General features: G+C 37.8%; 1 protein-coding gene across 1 annotated transcript in view; it reads right to left on the bottom strand.

The window, feature by feature from the left end:
• Window positions 1–2,331: 2,331 nt before the first annotated feature.
• Window positions 2,332–9,211, bottom strand: part of gli3 (GLI family zinc finger 3) — a 36,730-nt gene continuing 29,850 nt past the window's right edge. The window contains exons 9-10 of the mRNA XM_016237312.1: window positions 7,234–7,630; window positions 2,332–6,491 (exon numbers count right to left, since the gene is read on the bottom strand). Of these exons, the coding sequence (XP_016092798.1) occupies window positions 4,201–6,491; window positions 7,234–7,630 (2,688 nt within the window). The 3' untranslated portion in view covers window positions 2,332–4,200. The remainder of the gene's footprint in view (window positions 6,492–7,233; window positions 7,631–9,211) is intronic.

Raw genomic sequence — 9,211 nt, 5'->3', positions numbered from 1 at the left:
TCCTATTTCCACCTGAACTGATGATACCGGAGATGATTTAAAAGCCCCACTACAGATTCTCAGGGCCTGAGGTTGCAATACATCTAATTCCTTGAGGTTTGATTCTGCTGCTGACATGTAAGCTATACATCCATAGTCAAGAACAGATCTTCTTCGATTTTATGGCGGGTAGCACTAATGTTAAGGTGCATTATCGGCACCTACTGTATTGGAGAAATTATTTAACGTAACACACTAAATGTGGCACAATTTTTCCTCATATGACAAGTCTGTCTGTGATCATGACAGGGGCATCATTACATTTATAAAACAAGTACTAATAGCCTACTACAGCAATAAATATAATGTATGTAGCATTCAAAACATCCTTTTTTTCTCTCCGGAAAGATACCGTTTGGATTCCATTTAAACCACAACTTCACTTTCTATCATGAATGATCAATCTCTCTATCATTGTTTCATTTCAAATAAATAAAAAATAGCATCAGCGTGTAAGACTTGCGTTACGAGATGACTATTCTGAGAGGCAATATTAAGTGAATTCCAAAATCTGAACTGTAACAACAAAATCTGAATTGTAACAAGAAAGGTTTTCAGACTAACTTTTTCTTTATTTACCAAAAATGATAAAGAACACTGAGTTTGTTGTGGCTGTTTTAGGGCTGCACTATTTGGCCAAAAATGTTTTTTTATATATATATCAATATGACTAATTCTGATTATTGTTAAACAAAACAATAATTATTGATAATGATCATTATCAATATATACATAAAACTGCAGCATGACCTGTTAACATGTAGGAGGCCTATACCTATAAATGTTTAGAAAGGTCTAAGGATTTATTATCAAGTAAATTATGATTAAAAATCTTTGACAAAAAAAAATTGAAATTTTTTATCAGGAAATCTTATACATTCACTGAGAGATAGAAAAAAACTAATCTACACTGGAGAAAAACTTAGTGCATAAGTGCAAAATCCATAACTCAACGAAGCCATACATCATATGGCGTTCCAGGAAATCCCTAATACAAAGGCATATGCTTCCAGCTGAACACACCTAAAAATTGAATCGACAACCTCGCTGCCCCTAGGCAATCGCCTCTACCACCTTTTGGCACTGGCTGTCTGAGACTAGGCTCTCTATTGTGCAGGCTTTGGGTGCGTGCGCACACAGAAAACAGTGCTCCAGTCCTGAATTTAGTTTTATCTTTTGTGATTTCCTGCACTTAAATGGGTAAAATCTTTTGAATGCTTAAACTGGCAAAATGTAAAAACACTTATGATAAACTTTCGTGACAAGTCAAAAATAAAGCATCAAGCTGAAAGGAGATTTCAGAAATTTGAAGAGGGAAAAAGTGGGAATCATTGTGCCTATGGGTAAGATATTTAATTCTTCTTTGCTTAATGACTGTTTGGTACACCTAATTAACTGATATTGAATAAGCTTTCATCTTAGAACCGACAAACAGTCACTAGGTTATGAGATTTTCTCAAAGATAACAAGGACAAGATGAAAAAAATATCATATTTTATTTAAACAAACCCAAAAATAACAATATGACGAGAGAGATTAAAAGAAATGTGCTAAATTTGCTATTACATTGATTTTTGTTGAGAAATATTAAAAGGACTATAGTTTTTATTTATTTATTTTTGAAGGGGGGAACCCCTAAGAGCTTTGACATAATTTGAACACTGCTTTAAGTTTCTTAATGTGTTTAAACAACTGAATTTCATAACAAATATCATTATCTGTAAAGTCACTAACGTCACTGACACTAAAGTCAATTAATTTACCTGTTGTAAAAAAATTGCACAGTTACACTATTCAAAATATCATTACATCAGAACAACATGATTTTAAATTTCCTCTGCAGTATCAGTCCAAGATTGTGTACAAATGCAGACATTAACTAGTCATTGTGATGTATGCATTTAAATAAGAATGTTTCAAAAGCTTTCTTAGGTATTTATGTGATCAAGAGTCTCTTCAGAATCATATAGCTTATATACTGCACAACACACTAATATGTTAGAACTGATGTGAAGCATTAACTCAGCTCAGAGCAGAGAAAATAGTATTGCATAATGAACAGTCAGATTAAATATTGCACACAGATAAGGTAATCGTATATGTTGCATTAAAGCACTGTTTAGTATCACCTACTGATATTGTATTTTACTGTAACTTCCTCTTCTTATACAGTACATCAATAGCAAATACTCACCAGCAAAGACAACTGTTGCATTTATTTTTATTTTATTTTTTTATTAAAACCATACAAACATTTCTTTTAATATGATATAAAAAAGAGAATTCAGACTTTGTTCCCAGTCTAAGGGTGCTAGGCACCGTGATTCTATTTTGATCACCTGTTTGAATGTAAGACAGGGCACAGGGATTCCTTCTTAATAGAGTAGGATATTTATACTAATTCTGACCCCTGATGCCACCTAAACTCTTAACTACAGTCTACAGAATGAATATGTATTTACAAGCACAAAAACAAATGTAATAACTATTAAAAACAACAAAGCAACTAACATTGCTTACACATTACATTTCTCAATGCCCAACCAACAGAATGTAGTGTTCCATATAACATGTGAAGTCACAGGACTCTTTCCATACACATTTTTTTCTCTTTAATTCCTTAAAAAAGAAACATAAAAGGAAGAAGAAGAAGAAAATGGCAGTGTCTCTTTTGTATGGACAAGCATTAATAAGGCACATACCTTAGGCTCAAAGCCTCTAGTCCTTTTAAAGAGGAATAGGTCATACCACTTCTGTGTTTAAAACTAAACAAAGATGTCAATACACAATTACAGACATTTTTCAAATAACCATACAAAAAAAAACAGAACCTAATTACGAGAGTACACCTTTAAAAACTATACATATGCAGGCAGAAACTGCAGGATATTTTTAATGCAGCTAAAAAGTCTCTTAGCTCCTGTAGTGGAGCTTGTTGCGTCTTGGTGTTTATAAATGTCCTAATTCAGAAGTGAGGAAGGTAGAGGTTTTTTAATAGATAAGCAAAGACAGGTTGATCTAAAAAGCCACGGCATAAATGAGATCTCACTACAAATTCACTGCACTGCTGTGACAAAAACAGCACACAACTGACTGTTGTAAACAAGATAACAAATAATATTACAGATATTCCAGATATTTAGATAAATTTAAACATTAATTGATACCATTGCTTTTAACACATTTTGGCCACAAATTAAAAAAATGACTTGTGCAATAAGCAACATGTTGAGATTGACTAAAATGACCACGCTTTTTTTTTTGTCATGTAATGCATTGCTTAACAGCAGCACCAGTCATTAACAATATGATCAAAATGATGCAAAACGTAAATTTTTGCAAAATAAAAAATGAAGAAAAATATTAACATTTATTTACAAGGATACAGTCAATATTATCGAGATATTAAGTGATCAGCTCTAGCATTTTGCTCTACACTTGTCAACTTGTCATACCCTTTTTGTCATACCCTTACACAACAAAGTGGTCCCTCTTAATTGCCATGTTGGGAAAAATTGGTCAACAACGTTTGGTAAGTATACTTATATTATAATCACTGCAACATCGCTGATATAAGACACTTAAAAATACATTTAGAATAATCAAAATATGACACTTGGGCCTGTTAAGAGTGATATTCCACACTGTTTTGACCTGATGACAGTTAAGTCTGTGCATATTCACACCATTTTTGTAGTATGCAATGCACTCAACAACAAAGATACATAATACAATGAGTTAACCTACTCAGTTTAGTGAACACTGTGTACACTTGATAAGAAAATTATCATGCACTTGTAGCTACAATGTACAACAAAACATAAAAATATCAACAACAACACAGAGAATACTGTTTCAATGTGATGAAAAGAAGACCAGTGAATCCATCTGCCATAATCATTTAACGATATAAAAGAAGGGCTTTTAAAATAGCCTCTATTCCAGAAATGGAATGGATTTATTGGTCACTGCCTCTAGGAAGATAAGATAGATTCAAGATTGTGTACCAAATCTTTGTCAACATCACCTAATAAACTATTTTAATAAATATAAAGCAATAACTTTCTTTCTCATCCCACATCTTTACATTACATACACAAGTCTGTTACATTTGTCTTATCTATAACAGCGTAACAATTTTTTGGAGGGGGAGTGCACAGATTACTGCATAATAGCCAGAAATTTGCTCTCTTCTGCGAGGGTGGTAAGGAGTGAGCTCATGTCACCAATAGCCATGTTGTTAGTGCCTGGATGAAATGAAGCTGAAACACGGGGAGTAGTCAGCCGGGAGGAAGTTCTAGACAGTCCCTGGAAAAAACTGGGACTGATGTCAGACACCACACTACCCTGCTCATAACCATCCTCAAGGATGGAACAAATATCTAAACCGACATTATCTAAGACACCAAGGCTTTCTTCTACTGTACTGGTCACCTGATCAACCCCAGGGGACAGAAGGGCCTCAGAAGGTGTTTCTGTCTCAGCTGTCAAGGACTCCATTGAACATGACTGTCCTGTATCATGAGAAGATGAATTTTTGGACTCTGACGTGTCAAAACACTTAGCAATAAACACAGGCTTTTGTCGCTGGATAGAAGAGCAAGTGTTGGTTTGAAGGTAATCCTCTGCCTCAAGCTTAAGTCCTGAAACCTGATTTGCAAGAGAGCAATTGGTTCCATTTCCATTTCTCAAGCTTTGCTGCTGGCATGAATGTGCATTATGACCATTGATAACCTGCTGAATGAAGTAGGGTTGTGTGTGATATAAGCCTCTATGGCCACTATTGACAGTTGGGTGAGTCATAGGATGTTGGGCCTGGTGAGGCAGTAGTGTTGCCGGAGACAAGCTGCAGTTAGCTGGTCTTTGCAACGAAAGGTTGGTGCTGATTTGATGTGTTATTGTTTGATTTTGCTGGGTACAGCTAGGATGGAGGGGGCCCAAAGAGATATAAGAGAAGTCTGGTCGACCAAAGTTGTTGGGCCTTGATTCCAGTTTGGAGGTTGAAGAAGACTCATTCTTAATGCCTGGATTTGTCCTGGGCTGTTGTTGGGATGGCTTTGCAATTTGTTGATGCTGCTCTGGATGTATGCATCTGTCGTTCATACCTGCCATGTGTTCGACACCATCTCTACAAAGAGTTGAGTGTTGATCCATGAACTCTGTATGCAGTTGTTGCTGCACAACCATGTTTCCAAAGCGACCAAAGGCATTGCTCACTATGCCACTCTGGTCTGACCATCTTCTGCACCTCTGAGACTGCTGCCTGGGAGGAGAAACATCAGCACTACCAGAGGTCACTTCATTCCACTGGATAGGCATTATATCTTTACTAGTGATTTCCCCTTCTATCTCCTCCTGTTGCTGTTGTGGGTTGAGGAAGTTCTGAAAATCTGCAGTACCCTGGTCAAAACTGGATCTATGGGGACTGGAATCACTGCTATGGTTGTCTTGGTTGTGATCCGATTCTTGGTCTTGGGAATGAAGATACTGCACCAAGTCATCTGGCAGAATGTCTACATCAACATGTAACAGAAGACCATCTTGGTCCATTGCCAAGTCCTCAAGTGCTGATTGCTCCATGATTCTGGGAGGGCAAGGCGAGTGTAGACTTCTCTGAAAGATGTAGTTCTGGAAGCTCAGACTGTTATTTTCTCCATCTAAAGAATGATTACCAGCAATATGGGGTAATGAATTCATGTTGTTTAAACTGCTGAAACGCTGTAACTGTGGCAAACCAAAAGCACTAGTATCCCGTGTACGCACAGGGTCACTGGCTCTTCGATCACTATTCCCTGGACCTTCAGCAGGGTACAATCCCCTTCGTTGGTACACTGCTTGACTGCCATGTAAATTGTGCATACCATCACTACAGCGACGTGGCCTGACCAGTGGTGGTAGTGTAAGTTGGCCCATGTTCTGTTTATCTTCCATCAAAGCCAGACGAGTCTTTAGGCTCATGTGCTCCATGTTTGGCAAGGGTGTGGGAGGAGGCCCACCTGTAGCAGCGGCATACTTGGCCTTCAGGTTATAATGTTGAGCTGGAGTGAGGTTGAGAACACCTCTTGCCCTCATCCCACTTCCTCCAGTACCTTCACTTCCACTATACACCATCCCACCTGAACTTCCTCCACCTCCACATTGGCTGGCTTCACTGGAGCGTCGTGAGGCATCAGTGGAGATAGGGTCATAAGAGTCAGTGGCACTGAGATTGTGAATATGCCGATGGTGGTTGTGCTCAGACTGCGAGGCCTGGCTAGAACGGCGGCTGGAGAAGCAGGGGGAGATGCCAGAGGATCGACGACTGCTGCTCAGGTAGGCCGAACTGGTGTTGCTGCCACTGCTGTCCCGGCGTTCACGCAGCAAATTTAACACCATCAGCTCTGTGTTGGACGGCTCAAGACGTGGAGGAGGCTGGGGAACCCCCACAGAACTACTCCTACCAAGGCATGAACCTAATAATGAGAAATACTCTTATTAGGTGAGGTTAATGTTATTATTACGATGCAATTATAGTCATAATAGACTATAATAGACATTAATGGGTAAGTTTATTCAGAAATGAAACTGTAAATGAAGAAATAAAGTACATGGATTGTATTTTGTGTCACGTCTTATTAATCATGATTTCCTCAAAACTGTCCTGATTTCTCCTTTTATGGTCTGAAAAAGATGGCTGTACAGCATTTAAACAACATAAGGTTGAGTAAATGATGATTCAATTTTCATGTTTGGGTGACCTAACCCTTTAAACATGTAAATTTCAGTATACTGAGAAAGCTCTGAAAGTAAGGATGTACTTGCACTTGGCACAGGTGTATTGTACCATGCCCAAACATGATTGTACCCCCTCCCCACTCCCCTGTTGCATTCATATTGCACTTTAATGTTCCAGGCCTGAGCATGTCTTTATGATGCAACTGTTTTGGAGAAAACATGACCAAAAGCACTGTCACTCAGCATAACAGAATACATAAGAAATGTTAACTCTGTGGCTTTTTATTTTCAGCCATTTGGGGTGTGGTGACACACGGTCCTCTCACATGCATAATATGTTGTTTAAAAAATCTTGAACCGTGTCTGAGCCCACCTCTTCAAGTGGGCCAGGGAACACTAGTTAAATAAACTGGACTTTGGGGGTCAAACGTGCTCGGGTATGGTTCAGATTGCCTAGAGTAAGTACACCCTCAGACTTACCCTTTCCTGTGAGGGCAGGCAGGGCCTGGCCTTTAGGGGGCGGTGTTGGGGACATATGTCCTAGCCTAGGCACAGCTCCATTCACCTGCCTTAACCTCTCCATCTTAACATGCTCCATCCAGCGTAGAGGCCGTCCTACACTTCGGCGAGTCTGAAAAGCTAGTGTTGCCGCTGTGGTTGTTGCAGTGGATACTGTAGAGTCCATAATGGGGGCATCCTCCTCCTCTCCCTCTCCTTCTTCCTCCTTCTCTTCATTTTCCTGGTCCTCAATCACTGCCTCCTCCTCCGCAAGCCCAATGCTTTTCACAGCAAGCTGGACTCCACGGCCGATATGGGGGCCGCCGGTGGACTGGTCACTGCTGCATGAAGACTGACCGCCAGTGCTTGGCTGAGACGTCTAAGAGGGGAAGAGAAGAGAGACCATATATTTTAAATTGTATTAAATTTATCACAGAAAAAACAAAACAAAACAAAAAAAAGAATCCTGATCTTCTGGCACATTTTTTTTTCTGGCACAAGTGAAATGGATAAATGCAACGAGGAAAGTGAAATGCCATGTTGACAAAATTGATCATATTCTGGCATGTAATAATAACACCTAATAGAACCGAGGTCTACAACCCTACCCCTGAAAAATATGGAAGCATATGGGTAGCAAAATTCATTTTGAAATGTAATATGCAAAATGACAATGCAATATGTAAAATGTATTTCTTTATTTAAATGTACATTTTCCCATACATATTTGCAACATTTAGTGCAAAATGAAAATTAAATTATATAATTTACATTTGCCATTACCTACACTAGTTTTAATATGTAAATTAAAAACATATTTTAATGCTTTATAAGTAGCAAAATTAAAATGAAATTGTATTACCCAAATTGATTAGATATGTTTAACATATCCAAGCAAAAACTGTAGCAAAATTATAATTTAAATGCCATTTTCCCTAAATTCATTTAGACTTAGGGGTAGGACACATGGGATTGCATCTTCATCGTGATACCGCGTGATAATTGTAGCTAAATGCAGTGTGAATTTCAAAATGCAGTCTGAGCCAAATGTGCAGCAAAATGGTAGCAAAAATGGTGATTTAAATCTTTTATTTTTCTTAAATGCATTGACACTTACACTTAAGATGTTTCAATTGCATTTTCATTAAATACCCCGCAATAATGTCGATTAAATCAATGTGGATTTGAAAATGCTTTCCGAGCCATCCCCAACCTGTCAATCATTATATCAAGGCGGGTCTCAGCAACAAGACATTACATTACATTACATTTAGTCATTTAGCAGACGCTTTTATCCAAAGCGTCTTACAAATGAGGACAACAGAAGCAATCAAAACTAACAAAAGAGCAACAATATGTAAGTGCAAATGACAAGTCTTGGTTAGCCTAACGCAGAACACGTAGCAAGGTGTATAAATACACTGAACAAAATTATAAACGCAACACTTATCCAAAGCGTCTTACAAATGAGGACAACAGAAGCAATCAAAACTAACAAAAGAGCAACAATATGTAAGTGCAAATGACAAGTCTTGGTTAGCCTAACGCAGAACACGTAGCAAGTTTTTTTTTTTTTAGATATTATAATATATATATATATATATATACAGTATATATACACACACACACACACACACACACACAAAGAAAAACAAGTAGATAGAATAGAAAAAATAGAAAGCTAGTGTTAGTTTTTTTTAAATAAAAAAGAAGATAAATAGATAAAGTAGAATTAAAATAGAATAGAAAGTGCTAGAGTTAGAGGGTCAAATAAAGATGGAACAGATATGTTTTTAGTAGTTTCTTAAATATGGCTAAGGACGTAATTTTGTGCCTCTTTGAGATGGCACAATAATGCGTCGTTCACTTGCAGAACGCAAGCTTCTAGAGGGCACATAACTCTGAAGTAATGAATTTAGGTAAAGGGGTGCAGAGCCAGTGGTGGTTTTGTAGGCAGACA

This window comes from Sinocyclocheilus grahami, unplaced genomic scaffold (genome assembly GCF_001515645.1).
Source record: "Sinocyclocheilus grahami isolate Dianchi unplaced genomic scaffold, SAMN03320097.WGS_v1.1 scaffold511.1, whole genome shotgun sequence".
Taxonomy (NCBI): Eukaryota; Metazoa; Chordata; class Actinopteri; order Cypriniformes; family Cyprinidae; genus Sinocyclocheilus; species Sinocyclocheilus grahami.
The sequence above is the reverse complement of the archived record's forward strand: the minus strand, read 5'-3'. Positions and strand labels throughout refer to the sequence as shown.